Source organism: Typopeltis vanoorti, chromosome 1, assembly GCF_054136105.1.
Source record: "Typopeltis vanoorti isolate ZY-2024b chromosome 1, IOZ_Tvanoo_1.0, whole genome shotgun sequence".
Lineage (NCBI taxonomy): Eukaryota > Metazoa > Arthropoda > Arachnida > Uropygi > Thelyphonidae > Typopeltis > Typopeltis vanoorti.
Window position 1 is genome coordinate 19,883,662 of NC_143549.1, and position 20,379 is coordinate 19,904,040.

General features: G+C 36.0%; 1 protein-coding gene across 2 annotated transcripts in view; it reads right to left on the reverse strand.

Moving 5' to 3' along the window:
* Nucleotides 1–17,129: 17,129 nt before the first annotated feature.
* Nucleotides 17,130–20,379, reverse strand: part of Br140 (bromodomain-containing protein 140) — a 416,387-nt gene continuing 413,137 nt past the window's right edge. For both annotated transcript variants that reach the window (XM_090413932.1, XM_090413852.1), the window contains exon 16: nucleotides 17,130–17,526. In XM_090413932.1, coding sequence (XP_090270058.1) covers nucleotides 17,243–17,526 — 284 coding nt within the window. In that variant the 3' untranslated portion in view covers nucleotides 17,130–17,242. The remainder of the gene's footprint in view (nucleotides 17,527–20,379) is intronic.

Consider the following 20,379-nt stretch of genomic DNA (forward strand, 5'->3'; position numbering starts at 1 on the left):
AAGTGAAAAATAAACTTTCAACCTCTGACTTCTATCGCTTCCCAAAACTAAAACTCTTCCTCACTGGTGAGTGTTTTTCTTCAAATCAAGAGGTGATTGCAGCTGTAGAGGGTTTTTGCAGATCTTACCGAGAACCACTATAGGGAGGGATAATGGCGATGGGGCATCGCTGGAATAAATACAGGTAACCCTCGTATAACACGGTACTTATAGAACACGGTTTCGATATAACGTGGTCCACAATATTAGTAACCCTTTATCTTTTCATATGTTTTTCACCGTGCGACTTGAAAATCAAATTTTATCTTCGTTAATTTTGTGTCTGCCCGTATCACGCATATAGTTATAAGTAGCAAATTTATATTAGGGGAAACATCCTTTAGCACAAATGTACGTCAATTGTTTTCCGTACAAAGTGTTTATTGTTGAAAATTGTCTTCATTTTCTGCCAGGAAAGCACATTAAAAACCATAAGTGTGCTAATCTCAAGCTGAGCACTTTATTTTCTGGTGAGTTACATGCAATCTGTAATGCTTGCTTTTTTGAAAAAATTATATTTATAGTAATGGCCACAAACTGCAACGAAAGGGAAAAACCAACATTGAAAAGAAAATTCATTTCTCTCAAAAAAAAATTAAAATCGGCTGAAAATAGGAGAAAAACCAAAAGTTGTTGCAGGGACTTTGAATTTAAATAAATCAACAATTCGCACAATCAAACAAAATGAACATAAAATCTGAGAAAGTGTTTATTGCTGGGTGAACGATAAGTGCAAAGCGCATTGCTCGTGTACGCAAGATTCTAATAGAAAAATGGAGAAATCTCTAATGACTTGAATAGAATCATTTGGATTGCACTCAAAAGAAAATTTCTTTGGATGGAAATCTTATTAAACAAAACGCTCTCAAAGTTTATAAACATTTATAGTGCAGACCTGGTATTCAATGCGGATGAATCCAGATTACATTGGGGAAAAAAAATGCAAAAGCGCACCTATATTTCAAAAAATGAAAGATCAGCTCCTGGATTCAAAGTTTCCAAAGACAGAATTACTGTACTGTTTTGTAGAAATGCATCAGGTGATTACATGACAAAACCAATGTTTATTAACCAATCCTCAAATCCTCATGCTATGAAAGATTAAAATATGCACTTTATTTTATTTTGCCTAAAACATTTATGCATTATGTGCAATGAAGTTTGCATACAATTTGTAATTTTTATAATTTTATACTATGTATTTGTTCATAGTTTATATGTTTTCTTAACTTACATGAATTACCTGAATTACGTAAATAAAAATTTTTTTTTTGGTTATAATGTCATTGTTGTTCATATAATTTAAAAAAAAAAAAGATTTCGGAACATAACCCTCCCTTTTCTATGTGACCTGAGTTTCACATAACGCAATATATATAACACGGCTTTTCTGTGGAACCTAACATCCGCGTTATACAAGGGTTATCTGTATATTATTATTCTTAAGGAAGATTATGTTGAAAAATAAAAATAATTTTGAAATTATAAATTCGTTTTTTCATTGTTGGACTGAGAACTTTTCAGACCACCTTTGTGTGTGTGTGTGTGGATATATATATATATATATAATACTAGGTGCTCACATTATAGGAAGGCGTCTCTGAGATGAGATGCTTCCAGCCATGATTTAAATGATCTATTGTAGAATGATATTTGCAGAAGCCACATTGAGTTCTAGAGAGGGAAAAAGTTGTTTCTCTCCAGAAACCATACAAGATGAGAGTTAACCATTTTTATAAGTAGCTGGTCAGAAGAATCCGACAATATTTATTTGAGGATTTTGGATCCTTTCCTGGCTCAGAATAAGGCAGTAATAATAGCCTTTTAATAGAACTATGCTCTCACAGAAAATTCATTGTAAAGGGGCAGCATTCGATCCATGGATGATGGCAATAGATGTTTGGCCATTTCATGGTTGATGCGATCTGATCCAACAGAATTTGGGCAACACATAAGCAAGCCTGCTTTCATTTCTTCTTTAGTGAACAGCTTGTTGTATTCTTCAATATATTTGAAAACAGAATGTGTTGTTTTCTGCTATGTATTTTTCAACAAGAAGCTTGGAAGGATAAGAAGAAGTTGCTGATGTTCTAGCAAAACCCTACCCAAGTGTGTCAACAACTGCATATCCATTATGTTCTAGGATGGATAACTGGTTCGTGGTGTATCTGCCTTTCATTTTCCAGATTTTGTTCCAAACTACTTTTACTGTTGGTTGCTCTTGTTATGGAAGATGTTTACTGGATACGAGATTCTTTTTTGCTCTGATGATAGATGTGTTTTGCTCAGGCTTGAGCATATTTGAAAGTAGTTAAGATTATTATTGTTGTAGGGGGAGCATCTGTGGAAGATACACCATGCTTTCTTCTGAGCTTTCCTGGCAGCTATGCAATCATTTTACCATGGCTTAGGGATATATGACAACCAACTAAATGTTTTAGGAATTGCAGTTACTGCAGCTTGTGTAACATACTCTGTCATGTGGTTTACTGAATCAGTGATAGGAGATAAGTAACTGTCATAGAATTGAACTGCTCAAGTAGAAAAGGTAGGCCAGTTAATGTGATCTATTTGTCACCATGATAACCGTCATGTAATACAAGACTGTTCATGTAAAAAGCTTGAAGGGTGAGCAGACAGTTAAGTCAATGGCAGTGAAGTACAGGTACACATATGGAAGATGGAGTTGCTTTAAGTGTTCAAGAGGTGTAGTTGTTGAGCATATGTTCAACAACTCTCTGGCAAGCAATAACTGCACTCAGGAGTGGAAAGCCAGGCCCACCCTAGACACCGCTAACTCTTGCAGGTCTCGCCAAAAAACAGAACAAAGCGGTGAAAGACTACTAGTATATCCATTTCAAGATGTCAAAGAGTAACATCACAAACAGCATTGGATCTCAGTGATTATGGTCTGGAACTGGAAGACAAGATAGTAAAAAAAATAAATAAATAAAATACAATTAAAATAAAAAAAAGACTCAGAATTAGAGCAAAGAATACAGGAAACAAACAGAGCAATGAAAAGAGATAGTACCATCGCTAGGAGGTCCCCTCTACCATAAACAGGCGACTCTTTAGGATGAGAGAGAGAGTTAAAATAAGATACTGGTTTTTACTGCACAGAGTAGTTGAACAATGTGTCATATCAGTTGTTTCTATGAATTTATGCATGCAGGCACTGAATTCAATATATGGCATTCCTGTGAGTATTCAAATTACCCTATGTTTCATTGGTGATATAAGCTAAGCCAGATTTATGCACCACCATTTTTCTATATCTGTCTTTCACTGAATATCACTTGATCTTCCCATTGGTCTGACACAACAGATGACATGCAGAAAATTTTGCATATTCTAGGTCCCTTAAGTGGGGAAATGAGGGCTGTTACTTTTGTCGAAGGAGTGAAGGCAACTTGTAATGCACGAACACATCAGCAATGTGATGGTGCTAATGTGTTCATCATTTTCATCTTCTTCATCAGCTTCCTGAACTTCTAAGATTTCTTGCCAACTTCTTCCATTTCTTTCTGTCTTGAGCTCTTTCATTCCAGTCCTGGATTATCATTCCAGCTATGTCTTTTTGAATATTATCTTTCCAGTGCATCCACAGTCTATCTCTAGGTCACTTTCCATCAGGCATCATCTTGAATATTTGTTTAGCCATTCTCTCCTAACCCATTCTTGCTACATGTCCAAGCCATCTCAATCTGCCAGCTAGAAGTGAGAATCTACAGAGTTCACATAGTTCTTAATTATGTCTTTTTTTTCCATTCAGCTGTTATTTCTTACAGGTCCACAGACTTTTCTGAGGATTTTATTTCAAAGATCTGCAATGCTTTTGCATCTTGGTCTGGTATGCTCCAGATTTCTGCTTCATATAAAACAATAAGGTTTAATGATTGCCGCGTAAATTTCTGTTTTAACAATGCTTGACAGAATTTTGAAATATAGCAAATGATGTGATGAATGCTAAGATCTATTGGAGGCATGTATTCTAGCTTTTATTTCTGTACTAATTTTATTATCTCTCAATATACCAAGATATTTGAAGGAAGCAGCACTTTTAAATTTAAGGTTATCAATGGTAAATTGGTCATTTCCCCCTGATTATGATTTCAGCATATAAATATTCAGCTTTATCCTGGTTGATTCGTAATCCTAGTTTTTCAGCAACAGTTCTGAGTTTTTTAAATGTTATTCTAATGTGTTCAGCATTTCTACAAACGAAGCATAAATCATTTGCACATCTTAAAATTACTGTTTTGTCTGTGTTATCTTCTACAGTTTCTCAAATATTTTTCTAATGCTAAATTAAAAAGGCTGGATGTGAAAGAGCACTTCCATGCTTCAATCCTCTCTTAATATTGAAAGGTTCAGTTCTAATTCCATTAGTCAATGCCATGCTTCAGCTGTCGGTGGTACAAATTTTGATTAAACCGCATTATCTTAACTAGGAATATGAGCTATTCCCAGTTCATTTAATACTCTCCAAAGGTCTTCTCTATGAATGCTATCATATGCTTCTCTAAAGTGTAGAACAAATATGCAAACCTGCAGATTTCTCCCCCCCCCCTAAAAAAAGTATCTGTCTTAGTATAAAAATCAGGTCAACTGTTGAGCTATTTCTTCAGAATTCTGCTTGATATTCACCTATATTTTCTTCAGTATGAGATAAGATTCTGTAACGTAACTCTTTAATTTTAACATTCATTTTTGTTTTCCTTTTATATATACTAGAATGATTAGTGCTTTCCATTCTGCATTGTCTCTTCCTTTTTTCATATTAAATTTACAAGCTTACATACATGAGTAATTAATTCACTTCCTCCATATTTCAATAGCTCTACTATTTCATCAGCAGTTGGTGCCTTGTCTCTAAGCTGCTTTATACTTCCTTCTACTTCAGCTAGTGAAAGTTTAAATATTTCTGGGTGAAAAGTATGATAAATATTCTCTTTAAAAGATTTAGCAGATTCATCACAATTTAGGAGTTAAAGTCCACTTGTTTGATATTTCATCTCTAGTGGCTAGTGTTTGTCCATTGCCATTGTTAATTATTGCTGTTTTCATACAAGAACTTTTTTTTTTCATGGAAAATTTTTCTACAGTTGTTTACTGTATAGGGTTTCTGGATTTCTTCAATTTGTTCCATGTAAAAATTTTGTATTATGTATATCAAGCATAAAAGCCCCTTAGGCCCATTGATACCTGATGCTTTACACTAACTATCCCATTCTGTTTTTTTATCAGTGGTACTAACTTTGGCATTTTGTTGCCTAACTGATGTCTGCACATCCATGCAACAGCTTTCCCCAAAAAAAGCTCTAGTTTCAGCACATCCACTTTCACTTCATTCAACAACACTTTTTCCAGACTATGAACACCAAATCCATTCAGATGCAAACCAATATTCTTGTAAAGTCCTTTTGCCCATTCTCCACACCACTTCTCTTGCATAACCTATGCATTGAGTCCTTTGCTATTATGGTCCTTCCTTCTCAACTCTACTTTGTCATACCACAGCAACAGACTCGCTATCTTAACTCTCTCTCTCATTCTTTTCTTTTGCTATATGCAAAATTCTTTCATGTCCTCTCTCATGTCATACTTCTCTTTTCAAATCACTCATTCCAGCCAAAACAATCAACTCTTTCACTTTATCCTTTTTGTGCTCTAATAGCCTGACTAACATCATTAATTTTTGTACCCTGAAAGCATGATTTTGCTAATCTCTCAACAATCACACCTCTTATGATAGAATTGCCATACTAATCCCATGATTTTTCCTTCTCTCTTAGTCAAGCACTCATTTCTCTTACCTTACACTTCTTTCTGATATCAGCTGACCCATTCATCAGATGTTTCTGCATTTGCTACAGCTCCCACCTTCGTCCTGTGTATCACTCCATACGGCTGAACTATCTTTCTCATTACAGCCAATTCTTCATTCTTTACATTCATCATACTACTATTCTTTCCATCACCACTTTTACCCTCTCTCTCTCTCTCTCTCTCTCAATCATGTCACTTTTAACCTGTCTTGCAATCCTATCTGCCATTACATCACACACATTTTCACGTGTATTCTCAGTTCTGTTCACCACTTCAATCTCACAACCAGACACTCACTTTTGAATCTTGCATTCATGGCATTTTTGGCCCACTACTATCACTTTCAACCAAATTCCATTTGCCTTTGGTAATGCATATGACAAACTCACGGATGGAAGAAAGAGGAGATGGATGACGCTACTGCAGGATTTGGATATGAAGCAGAACAACAAACGAGCATGGAAACGGGTAAAGAATTTAAGCAACGATCCAGCTAAAACTCCAGTTTACGTAACAGAGGTCACACCAAACCAGATCACTCACCAGCTATTATTGAATGGTAGGACAGACAAGAAGATACTGAAAACCAATCTTATGTGCATTAAAGAAACTGAGACTAATTCATTAGCCTCTACATTCTCTGAAGAAGAACTAAGAAAAGCTATATGTCAACTGAAAGAGAATAGAGCTGCTGGCCCAGGTGACATTCGGACAGAACAGATAAAGCGTTTTGGTCCGGTAACCATCCAATGGCTGGTGAAATTGATGAATAGGTGTGTAGAATGTCTTCAGTTGCCTAAATTATGGAGGAAAGCTCAAGTGGTAGCTTTACTTAAACCAGGAAAGGAACCTACAGAGTCTAAGAATTTTCACCCTGTTTCTCTCCTGTGCCACTTGTATAAAGTTTTTGAATGAATGATTCTGGAAAGAATAGCAGCAAACATTGACAAGAAACTTATACCCGAGCAAGACGGTTTCCGTCCCGGAAAGTTCTGCTGTGGCCAAATTGTGAATCTCACGCAGCACATCGAAGATGGTTACGAGAAGAAATTTGTCACTGGACAGCTTTTATCGATCTTTCAGCAGCATATGACACTGTTAATCACAAGAAACTGTTGGCCAAGCTGTACCAAATAACGAAAGATTTTCACCTCATGAATGTAGTTAAAACCATGCTCCAGAATCGACGATTCTACGTAACTTTGCAAGGAAGAAGAGCAGATGGAGAAATCAGAAGAATGGTTTATCTCAAGGAAGCGTATTGGCCCTGATGCTCTACAATATTTATACTAACGATTAGCCAACCCACCCAAAACTGAGGAGGTTTATCTATGCCGACGACACAGTTATATGTAGTCAAGCAAGGAGTTTTGAAGAAGTTGAGAAGAGGTTGACAGAAGCCTTAGAAATACTCTCCAATTACTATGAGACCAATTGCTTGAAGCCTAACCCAAACAAGACTCAGGTATGTGCTTTCCATCTGCGCAACAGGGAAGCAAAATGCCAGTTAAACATTGTCTGGAGAGGAAAACGCCTCGAACACTGCAGCAATCCCAAATATCTTGGAGTTAAGTTGGATTACCTTGTCATTATAAGGTACATTACCAGGAACTAAAAGGAAAAATCTATGCAAGAAATAACATCATAAGAAAAATGACCGGCACGACGTGGGGAGCTGAACCAGAGGTACTTCGCTCGACGGCTTTGGCATTGTGTTTTGCTGCAGGGAGTATGCTGCCCCAGTGTGGGTGGCATGCGAAACACGTGGATGTGGCTTTAAATGATACCATTAGGATCATAACCGGATGCCTAAGACCAACCCCAGTCAACAAGCTGTATCCCTTAGCAGGCATAAGATGTCAAGTGGCCGGTGAGATGGAGAAAAAAAGCAGATGATGGACGAAAGACATCCAATGTATGGCCATATCATCATGGCTTCTCGACTCAAATCGAGGCATAGTTTTATGCAAAGAACTAAACCCTGATCCATAAACCTGAGGAGTGACGCCTTGTTCTATGGAGGGAATCAGTTCAACTTCAAGAAGCCCCCATAATTAAGGAAGAGTTAACCAAGGGATATCACCTACCCTATGGCACCTGGAGGACTCTGAACCGTCTTAGAGTGGGAGTGTCCAGATGCAAAAGTAACCTGATGAAATGGGGTTATGCAGATGATGATAGCTGTGACTGCAGAGATGCCCAAACTGACGAACATCTTTTATGTTGCCCAGATCTAATCGATGTGTGCTCCACGGATGACATTCTTTGGATGGAGAGGATATGATTGGTGTTCCGGACTCAGAAAGTAAAGTTAAGTAAGTAAGCAAGCATAGATCTTGCAGACATTGCACTATAAAGTCCCTTTGGTTAATTCTTTTAACAATGATGCCTTGGACACCATTCTGCGTTGCATTGGTGCCATGTGCATTGCACATAACTTATTATGCAAAAAATACTATATTGACTATATTAAAACAAATCTTTTAAATTAAATCTAATTAATCCCACAATACAGTCTAATTCTAATGCAATTTTTAACTAATATCGCTAATTTTTTTAAACACTAAACAACTTAGCTTTCGGAGCTCTTCAAACACAGTCTTATCATTATATGCTGCCTAAAAAAAAGTGACCCATATGAGGATTTCTGTTTCCATGGATTGGTTTACAGATGAAGCAACTGAGGCTATGAAGCCAGTGTATTATGTAAGTTAATTATGTGTCTGATGAAAAACCCAAGTTTCTGGGAGGAACAAAAAAAAAAAAAAAAAAAAAAAAAAAAAAAAACACTCTACCCTCATAAGAATGGCTAACTCACCTTCAGTTGAAAAGCTCTGATAAAGGTTCTTCACATACTAGATGGGATTTGAACCTAGGCCTTTCCAACCAAAGGGCATTATCGAAACCAACTGGTTTCTATGGAGACCGATACAGTAGAGAAAGCGCAAAGGAGAGTGTGATATTAAGATTGTAGAATATTGATTATGAAGAGTCTGAGAATGAGTAGACTACAGATGCTAGCATATAGGAGAGAGAGGGATGATATGACTGAAACTTACAAACTTGTGAAAGGGTCATCAAAATTCCATCTAATGATATAAGGAATATCATTAGATGGAATTTTTAATTTAAAAGAGGGTGAAGAAAGGATGAGAGGGCATCCTTTGAAAGTTGAGAATGATGAATGCTGTCAATAAGTGGGGGTGGGGGGGAGTAAGAGCTAGGTTTTTCTCTCATTGATTGGTACATGATTGGAATGGAATGCTATTGGATGCTGTGTGTACAAGTAGCGTGAATGGATTCTAGAGCAGGTAGTATAACAGCTAGTATGGGTAATATGTCGCATCCCTCAATGAGTCCCTGGAGACCTATCTAAATAATAGTAAAAGTATCCACAGTATTTAGACAAAAAAAAACACTATTGGTGGGGGAAATAATCTGATGTTAGTGCTATGTGAATGATGGATATCATGATGGGTAGCACTGTTGTGTAGATTTTATGGAGTATTAAATAGCGAAGATGGTGGTTCATGTAGAGTGGCATCCCCTGTAATGAGTTCCTTAGAATTCTTGGAAATGACATGTAATAATGATGAAGATGATGATAAAAATAATAACAGATAATTATAGAAACAAATGAATTCAGCATGTGAATAGGATGTCAAACAGAATACAAAAAGAAAACTATACACCAAAAACAATGCAAATAGAGGAACACTTAAAGAGATGGTATGAGACTGGTACAGGCCACAAGGACCAGGAAAATTATTAAGTTTCTTTGCTTAATTAGAAAGTAAATTATACTTCACATATGCTGATGACTTCAGATCAAACTGACTCTTTGGACATGGGAATGTTGTAGCAATTTGATGTGAAGCCGACAGCTTTTATATACAAATGTAGCTCAGTCAAACATACTTTGTGTGCAAATTTTATTTGTTCATACTCAGGTAAAGGATTAAAACAAAATCAAAATGGTAATAGATCATTTTGCTCCTGAAATAATTTAACATTGAGTATCTCCATGGTTCCAGCTATCAGAGAACTCAAATGTTGAAACCTGACTCGCTAGTGACCCATCCCATATTAGTGCAATGGCAATACACACGTCTCCCATAGGGGAACATGCATATACTGAAGCAATCTGATGTGAGGTCAATAGTCCCTGATACATATCTAGTTATGAAGATATTTCACAAGCAAACTTTCATTTGCTCACTTTTATGTAAAAGATTAAGAACATGAATATAAGAAGCTATATTATTGGTTAGATATACATCAAAAAGAAGTCAAGTATAATTTACTTTCATTTCAGTAAATTATGGAGACCAAAACCGTGTTAGGAATAATTACTTTCCTATAATAAGTATAATTAACAATGAAAGGAAAATTATGATGATTCAAACCACAATAATGACCTGAATTATATTCAGGTTATTATGAGCTAGTGTTCATGAAATATTTGTGGACACAGACTGTATCTGCAAATAGGGCTCTGGAAAGGCAATTAACCCCTTAAATGCATATAATCACCTCATCATCAACAAATTTCTGCCGTGTACCCTCAAGGGGTGTACAGGATATGATAGTACTACATTAAAAATTTACATAATTACTAACTTCCTATCTACAACTTTCCTCCAAATCAGTCTATTACTTGTCAAGTCTCCAATGTTATCACATCTTATATTTATATCATGTAAGGAACTTTTTTTACCATATCAACCCACCTATATCTTGGTCTTTCTCTGGGTCGTTTTACTGCCAACCTGGCAGAGAACACTTGTTTTGCTAATCTTTCCTCACACATTCTGTTTAAGTGACCATACCACCTGAGATCAGCTCTGCTAACACATTCCTGGACGCTAACAATGTCAAGTTCTTTCCAAATATCCTTGATTATAATATGATATTGCCATCAATGCCAACTGTTCGTGCCGCTACTCTTTCTCAGGACTCTCATATCTGTGGTCTCTAGTCTTTGGTCAAGTGTTTTATTTTGACCCAGCTCTCAGATTCATAAGTTAAAAATGGTTTGAACACTGTCTTGTATACAGCTAATTTAGTGTTCCGATTAATTTCTCTCTTATTCCATATGAATTTATTCAACTGATTTCCTACCATACCAGCTTTGTTGATTCTGTTGTCTATTTCCATATTTAATTTACCATCTTCACTAAAAATCGTGCCTAAGTAGCCGAAATGTTTACTTGTTTCACAGGTTCTCCATTCACAACGCAGTTGACATTTTTAAAGATTCTGCCTATTTTCATTGTCTTTGTCTTTTTATTTCTGACCATACCATATCTATTACAACAGTCATTCAATTTAGTCAGGGAATCTTGCAGACTTGTAGCAGATTTATTTAGAAGTATAATATCATCCACATAAAGCAAAGAGCTGACATTAACATCTCCAATTCTGATATCATGTTTAATACCACTTTCCTTCATAATGTGATCGATACAGATAATGAATAAGAGAGGGCATAATGTACATCCTTGTCTCACACCAGATTTAACATTAAACAATCTTCCTGTACTTCCTTCAATTTTAACTGCTGACTTACAACTCAAATAAAGACTAAGTATTGCTTGATATAATGCCCCATTGACACCATATAACTGTAGCATATTGAATAGCTTCTCTCTTGCCACCTTGTCATATGCCTTTTTCAAATCGACAAAACTTAAATACAGATCTTTATTATATTCCCATGATTTCTCCACTATTTGTTGTAAAGTGAAGATCTGATCCTGACAGCCTCTATTTGGCTTGCATACAGCTTGTTCTTCACCAAGCTTTTCTTCCACAATGCAACCGTTTCTCAAGAATACTTGCATAAATCTTGCCAGGAACACTCAGTGGGGAAATACCTCTGTAATTCTCATATTCAGTTTTATTTCCCTTTTTTATATATGGATACTATGAGAGCTTTACTCCAATCATCGGGAATTCATCCCTCTGTCCAGGCTTTCTGAACTATGCAGTGCAGCCACTGTAAGACTTTTATACCACCATACTTCAGCATTTCTGGCCGAATATCATCTAATCCTGTTTCCTTTCCACATTTCAAGCCTTTGATGGCTTCCTGACTGCATGCCTGGGCAGTGTTTTTTACCACTCTGCTGTCATCACTGCTTGTTTCATTTAGCAGTTTTTCGAAGTAATTACTCCATACTTCAAGGATATCTTTTTTCTTCTGTTTTTATGTCACCTTCTCTAACTCCTTTTACAGCACTCTTTCCTCCATTCCTAAGCTTCTTCAACAACCTCCAGAATATTTTGCCACCTTCTTGATATTTATTTTCTATATTCTTGCCAAAGTCTTCCCATGACTTTTGTTTAGCTAGTTTTACACAGTGTTTAGCATTCTTACATTTGTCTCTGTATTCTCTAAGAGCAAAAGCAGACTTGTTTGTCAGGAACTTTTGATATGCTTTCTTCTTTTCCTTCACTGCCTCTTTAACTTCCTGTATCCACCATGGAGTTCTGATTTTTCTATCCTTGCAGACATGCCTCTCTGGCTGAATCGATCAGGGTTTTCTTGAAGGTTTGACACTCAATCTCCAAGGTTTGGTTCTTGTTCTGAAACTCTTTCATTTTTTCTTCAATAATCTTTGTGTATTTCAGTCTACAGTTCACATCTGAAAGCTCAACTTTTATTCGCTTTAAAACTTTCTTACATGTCATTCTTTTCAATATGAAATTCAATTTTATCCTGCTCAAGACTGTGCTAAATAGTGATCACTTCCAATTTGAAATCCTCTATACACTTTGGTGTCCTGCACCAGGGAGAAAACATCACTATCAACAATAATATAGTCAATGAGACTTTTCTTATTCCTTGCCTCTTCTCTCCATGTGAATTTGTACACATTTTTATGTTGGAACATTTTGTTAGTAATAACCAGTCCGTGTCCTGAGCAGAAATCCAACAGGTATTTGCCATTATTATTAGCTTTGCTCTTTTCTCCAAATTTTCCCCAAATATTTTTGTATGTCTCACAATCATTTCCTACTCTGCTATTTAGATCCCCAACAAGGATCAACTTTTCCTTTTTCATTGCGTCAGTTGCTTTTTCTAAAGCATCAAAAAATTCCTCCACTTCTACCTTAATAGAACCTTCTGTGTGGGACCATAGGCAGAAATAAGTTTCATTGTCCAGTTCCCCATTCTCATATTTGCCCACATCATTCTATTTGAGACTGCCTGCCATTCAAGAAAATTAGCCTCATATTTAGTACTGAATACTATGGCTACCTCTTCTTTTCCTTGATTGTCATTGCCTGAATATAACATTTTGCATTTATCGCTCAGAAAGATCTCACCAGTTTTTTTTTTTTTTTTTTTTTTTTTTTTCAGTCACCACCATTATGTCGATCTGGTACTTTCCTCAGCTAGCTCTATTTCTTTGCCATTCAGGCTTCTTATGTTGATAGTACTGATCTTTAACTCTGGTGATGTTGAGTTGGGGTGTGCTTCCAGATTTGTTCGAGTAGCTGACTTTTCGCTGTTCGCCCTGGTTCCCTGCCGAAAACAACAGGAGCCTTGTTTAACCAGGTGACGCTATTTTAAAATTATTAAAATTATAATATTACGTCTTATTGTTTTGTGTAAGCTTTATTTCTTATGGTCAACTCTCTATTATAAATCTGTAATAGCTAATGTATTCCTATTTCACTGATTTATTTATTTTGTTTAAGAGAAATTCATATTGCCACCTTACTACAGCAAATTTGTAGAATAGCTAAGAGAGTGTTAACAAGTAAAGGATTTGCTAAAAGAAATTTCCTTCAGAACAACGTTGCTTTGAGACTCTTTATCTAGAAGTAGTTTAAGGCTTCACCTTAATAGCATTTACTACAGTGGGAGATGTCTATAATTTACTATTATAACTCAGAGTTATTTTTCTTTTCATTTAACACGATACATGAATATGTTAATGATTTTCTTGTATAAAACAACAACAACAAAAAAAATAAATAAATAAACTTTTTCGTGTACATATTAAGACTTAAAGCCATTAACAAGAACCTAATTTTTTTTATTTTCTTCTTTTCATTTTTCTATTTTCATAACAACAGTATAAATTCACAGAAATATGTCTCCCTTTTAGAAATTAGAACTTCAATATCATTCTTATGTCAAAAATTAGTATGAATAATATCTCTTCAAATAAAACTTCTTAGTAATGTTCATTGGCGCACTCAGGATTTAACCTTTTTTTTTTGGGGGGGGGGGGGGGGGGGGGGGAGAGAGAGTTGAATAGATGTTTTGCGAATACACACTACACATCGCATGTGACCTATAACTGAGCATCTGCAGTGATCGCCAATTCATAAGTAGCACACAACATAAATAAAAAAAAATGAATTTTAATTAGGAAAAGATTTTTGGGAATTTTTCTAGTGTTTTTTCCCTTTTCTTTGGGGGGGGGTGCCCGGGCCCCTTGGCCCTTCCTCCCTCTGGGTGCGCCACTGGTAATGTTATTCTTATCAGTAGATGCAAGAATTCTTTTTTCTATACTGTTCATAATAAATCAATCTTTTTCTTGGTTAGCTAAGTGCTTAGTATATTCACTTTCCAAATAGCAGGCTATAAGTTTGAATTTCATTAATTTACTGTCCACTGTGAGACCACCACCTTGACTGCTGCCAGCCTAAAATGGCTTGTTGAAGTTCCATGTTTGGTTTCTACAGTGCTTTCAGATTATCTAACTTAGTTCACCCACAGTACCAACTACTACTTATATGCTATAGGATGATATCCTTTCACAGACACGATTCACAAAAAAAAAGTTCAGATTTCCCCAACTCCTTCAGTTTACTTTTAGTAATTTTGAAAAGAAATAATATCTACACTAAAGTGCTGCTTTTAAACAGAACTCTTCATTAGATTTTTCTCTACCTTTTCTTTCATGAGTTATAGGTACAAACATGTTTGAAACTTCTGCAAATAAGTGTGTGCGAGAGAAAGAGAGAGAGAGAATTACAGTGCAAATATAGTGAACTTAGTATACAACTTTCAATAACTTTAACTTTCGGCACTTGTTGAGCCATATCGCTTCACTGCATGCCGCTTAATTAGTGATAGCCTTGGGCCAGCTATCTCTAATTAGGTACTAGTGGAGATTGAACTGCCCACTCGGTCTCCAAAAGTTAGATAGGGCTAAACAGCCTCGCCTACTCCCTATATACGGGAATAAAAAGGCATTAGCCGATTTTTTTTTTTTTTTAACTTTCAATAAAATTATCACATATTTGCATCAAATGAATTCAAAATTAATATAGCACTGGTAGCGCTGAACTCATCTACCATTAAGATAAGGATGGAGACCAGTTTAGGACAAAAAGAGTTCTGCTAGCTCATTTTGGGAATAAAATATTAGTAGATTTATTTTACCTATTTATATTTAATATTACTTAATCACAATAAAATTAATATCAAAAACAAGTAGTTTAAATTCTATTTTAACAGATGTAATATACAATAAAAATTGAAGTAACACCAGTTTCAGGTATTTATATGTATAGAACTGAAATTTGCTATTTACAATGCCATTTGCTTTTAATATTTTCTTATCTTTATTCCTTTAGATTTTAAAAATACAAAGCACTTTTAAATTCCCTTTTTTGTACTTGAATAATATTACAGTAGCAAACAAAAATTCATTTACTGACAAAATCACATACAAATTGTCGTGGGAAACTGGTAATAATGTGAAAGCATCAAATTAAGTAAAAAATATATCTCATCATTTTCTATTTAACAAATCAGGATCCTGTCACAGAGCCAAGTAACCTGGCTTCATAGAACTCTAATAAATGTTGTGATCAGAGAGTTAATCCTATCTGCATCTTTGAATAACATGTATTTTCTGGCTGGGTTCATTTGTTTTTATGGTATGAAAAACTCAAGCTTCTTCTAAGAGGAAAAGTCATTACAGTATAAGATGCTCATTCATCTTTAGTGAAAAGCTATTATAAATGAACTGGGTCTTTCTAATTTCAGTTATCAATATCAGCTGAATAAGAAGACTCAAAAGATGCTCCCACCTCAACAAACTTTAAATGAATGAACATCAAACATTAACCTTTAAGTTTTATGCAATACATTTAAACATTAAAACAATGAAGCCTCTTTTAGTTAGAGAGTTTGATTTAGATTAATTTTTTCTTATTATTCAGTTCTAGGATTGAAGCAAATTTTTTCTCATTCTTCAACTCTAAGATTGCAGCATACTGAACACAGCCAAAAAGTGTATGTATGTGAAGTTAAAATATACCATTTCTAAAATTAAAAATAAATAAGTTTCAATGAAGTATTAGAAAAATATAAAAAATTACTATATGAAAATCAATAAGGTTAGAATATTCACTATGTGAATTTTGTTATCTACATGATGTTTTACAATTTGAAGCATAATAAATTCAACTGCAAACATCATAAAACCACAGAAAGATACAATGAATGGTAGTATAAATAAATCTGGGAAACATACCACTGGATTTTTCCTTTGTTGATGATGATAAAGGTGCAGCTGTCACAGAAAATACATTGGCTGGGGTTGTAGTGGAAGAAGTACTGCTTTGAGATGAAGCCAAGGTTGCTACCACTAGGGCTGAAGCAGAAGCTGATCCATCCGTACTTTTCCTTAACCTCCCTCCTGCTCGTTTTGGAACAGTGGCTGGAGTGCTGGGTTTCTTTGTGGAACCAGCTGACTTTTTCTTAAAGAGAACTGCGGTCCTTCGATTCACCCCGCCCACTGCCGAGGATGCAGTGGTGGAATCACTGCTGCCATCATTCGGCGGAGCAGTGAAGCTATTCTCCGGTGACCCACTTTCATCCTTGCTGGCTGCAACGGCTTCGGCAGCCATGGGGTTGGACTTTGCTGGGGGAGGTGCCAATTTGTCAGCGGTAAGTCCACCAGCTACTATTCAGCAAGAGTGCAAACAAAAACAACAACAAACCAAACTAAAAACCAGAAACTGAACATATCAGAGTAGATGATATTAAAAAGAGAAAGAAGATATAGATTTAAAAAAAAAAAGTGGCAAAAGTTACTTTATCTTAAACAAAACAGAAATGAACTTAATTTAGCAAACTAAAAAACATGACATATAGTGTTGTAAGAGTAAGAAGAAAATGAACAAAATTTTAAGAGGGATGGTAAAAGAAAAACTATTTCAGTTCAAGTTATTGTTTTCTTTTCTTTTTTTTTTCTGAGTATAAATGACAAAAAAATAAGAAACACTTTATATTAAGAGAAAATGTTTAATGGAAGTATTAGATATCTTACAGTGAAATATGTGCAGGCTGACAGCCAAATTAAAGCCAACAATCAATCTGTACACTGTTACAAAGTGCTTATGTGGTGCTGTCAAAGCTGGAGTATAGTCTGCTGCTCTCACCTTTCTTGGCAGGGGGCAGGGCATCACTCTCGGACCGAGACCTCTTCTGTGCTCGAGCACTTTTACTTCGCGTCTCCCTTTCCTCTATTACAGGTTCCTTCTCTGCCTCCTTTACTTGCTCTCTCTCCTTCTCTTTCATTAGTCTGGTCAAAGAACGTCTGGATCGGGTGACTGTATGCCTTTCTGGTGTCTTTTCAACATTTGGGAGAATTACAGAGGCATTATGTTTCTGAGGTTTGGCTAATACAAAAATAAATGAATAAACAAATATGTAAAATACATATCGATTGACATTAGCTTATTAATTCAGTAGAAGTATTGAGCATATTGCATGCAAAAATATTTATGTAAAAAAAGGCAAAAAAATTTAGGTAATGTAGAAAATAGAAACTCTGAAAACTTTTCAAGCTGATTTTCCATACTCCACATATCCAGTAATATGCTATAATTGCCTAACTTTGTTTTAAAATAATAATGAAATATAAGAAAGAAGCATACATCAAGTCAAATATCTAAATGATTTCCTTAGCTGATTATTTTCTACATTTTGATAGTCGAAGCCTTACAAATATCAGGGAATAATAACTTTAGTTGAGAAGCATTTTTCATTTTCCTAGCCATTTCACAAGTATGCTTGCATAAATATTAAATAGAACATCCATCATTAGGGTGATTTGTCTGTAATTCTCATATTCAATATAATTTCTCTTTTTTATAGATTGTTTTTATTATAAAAGTTCTAATACAGTCATCCACAATTATACTCTGAGCTATTATAGTATGCTACTGCCACTGGAAAAATTTTGTTACTTCCATATTTCAAATTTCTGACTGCTCTTCCTCCATCAAATACTGATGTAACTAATGTTACATTCCACTTGATTAATTTAAATATTATTACCCCAAGACCTCATGGAGTCAAAGACTCATCTGGGAGGTCCTTTTATCACACACACATCTCATCATTCCGTGTCTTAAACACACTCAAACTCCTTGCAGACACGACACTCTCAAGCAAGGCATTCCAATCATTCACAACTCTGCATGAAAAAACCTACCTCTCACTCCCCTACTCACACCCTCTCTACAGTTTCCAGGGATGACCTCTGGTTCTCCCATGATCCCCCACTATTCTCTGTAGAACTTCTCCACCATTGATCCTATAACAACCCCTTACCAACTTGTAGGTCTCTATCATATCTCCCCTCTTCCTCCTGTCCACCAGACTCTGCAAATTACATCTTCTCAATCTTTCCTCATACTCAACATTCCAGAGGTCAGAAACTACCTTAGTCAATCGCCTTTGGACCCTTTCCAACATTTCTTCATCCTTCTGAAAACCCGGTGACCAAATCTAGGCACAATAGTCCATGTATGGCCTAATCAAAGCCTTATACAAAGGAACAAGAATCTCCCTACTTCTACACGTCAGTGTCCTCTGCATCATTCCAAGAAGCCTTTGTGTTGTCTTCACAATTTTGGCTATGTGTCCCCTAAATTTCAGATCCTTATCCACTATCATCCCCAAATCTCTTATTTCCTCCACCTCCAACAATAAAGTCTGAAAATAAGAACTATTAGAGATTCAGTGGCAAATGGCAAACCCCCAAAAAAACATTGATTCAGCTAGGGAGGTATGTAGTCAAGTTGCTGTTAGGATAAAAAAACGAGTATGCCATGGTGGACACTAGAGATGAAAGAAGCAGTCTTGACAAAGAATAAAGCATATTGAATTCTTTGCAAATAAGTCAGCAGATTCCATACAAGAATGCAAATATAAAAGAGATAAACTATGTGTAAAAGCAGTTAAACAAAGTCATGGGAAAACTTTGGTAAGAATATAGAAAATAAATGTCAGGAAGGTGGCAAAATGTGCTATTAAAACAGCTTAGTAATGTTGTAAAATGAGAGAGGACTTGAAAGTATTGTTAAAGGTAGCGAAAGAAAAGAGTGACAGAGTTAGAATGGTGAGTCTGTTACCGCGGTATGACAGAGAGGAGTTTAGAAGGAGGGCCATAATCGCAAATGATATTATGTGCAGGTTATGCGGACGGTGTGGTGTGGAATTTGTGGACGTGTGGAATGAGTTTGATGGGCGAAAGGACTTATACAAGATGGATGGACTGCATTTGAATGGACTTGGTGTGCGGAGACTGGAAAAAGTGTTGCTGAATGAAGTGAAAATGGATGTGCAGAACCAGGGAAACTAGAACTACCAAGGAGGGGGGGAAGTGGATATCCAGACATCAGTGAGACAGTTGAGTGTAAAAATGTATATAATGTACCTGAGCCAGCAATAAGGACAAAAAATGGGAATGGGATATTTAGAATAACGCATCAAGATAGGGGTGGGACAAAGGGAACACTGCAATTCATGTATACTAATGCCAGGAGTATTAGGAACAAGAAGGAAGAATTTTTGGCCTTGATAGGATCTTCCTGGCCAGAGGTTATTGGCATTAGTGAAACATGGCTGACGGAAGATGATATAGTTAGTGGGATAGAATGTGTAGGTTATAGTATGTTTAGGAGGGACAGAGAGAATAAAATTGGGGGAGGGGTGTTGTTGATGATAGCTGATGAACTGCAGCCAAGGAGAATTGAAGTATTGCAGGATAGTGAAAGGAGCTCATTTGAGGCTATTTGGTGTGAGATTGATACTGGCAGAATAAAATATACAGTTGGGTGCTGCTATAGACCAGGTGATGGAATAGATGGTGGAGATGGTATGCATAAACAAATTGATGAAATGAGTGGAAGGAGGGTAATTATTATGGGGGATTTCAACTATGGTAACATTGATTGGAAGGAGGAGAGGACACATGTGAGGAAGGAAATGGATTTTATTCAATTATTAAGGGATAACTATCTGAAACAGCATGTAATTGAAAATACTAGGGGTGTGAGAGTGTTTGACCTGGTAATAGTATCTGAGAATTTGACTGTAATGAATATGACCATGTTGCCACCTATTGGTGAGAGTGATCATAAGGTCTTGACCTGGGAGGTGGCTAAAGGTGTGAAATTTGTGATTAAGACAGGGTATATGTGGAATTACCGTGCTGGCAAGTATGACAAGCTTAGGAGATTGCT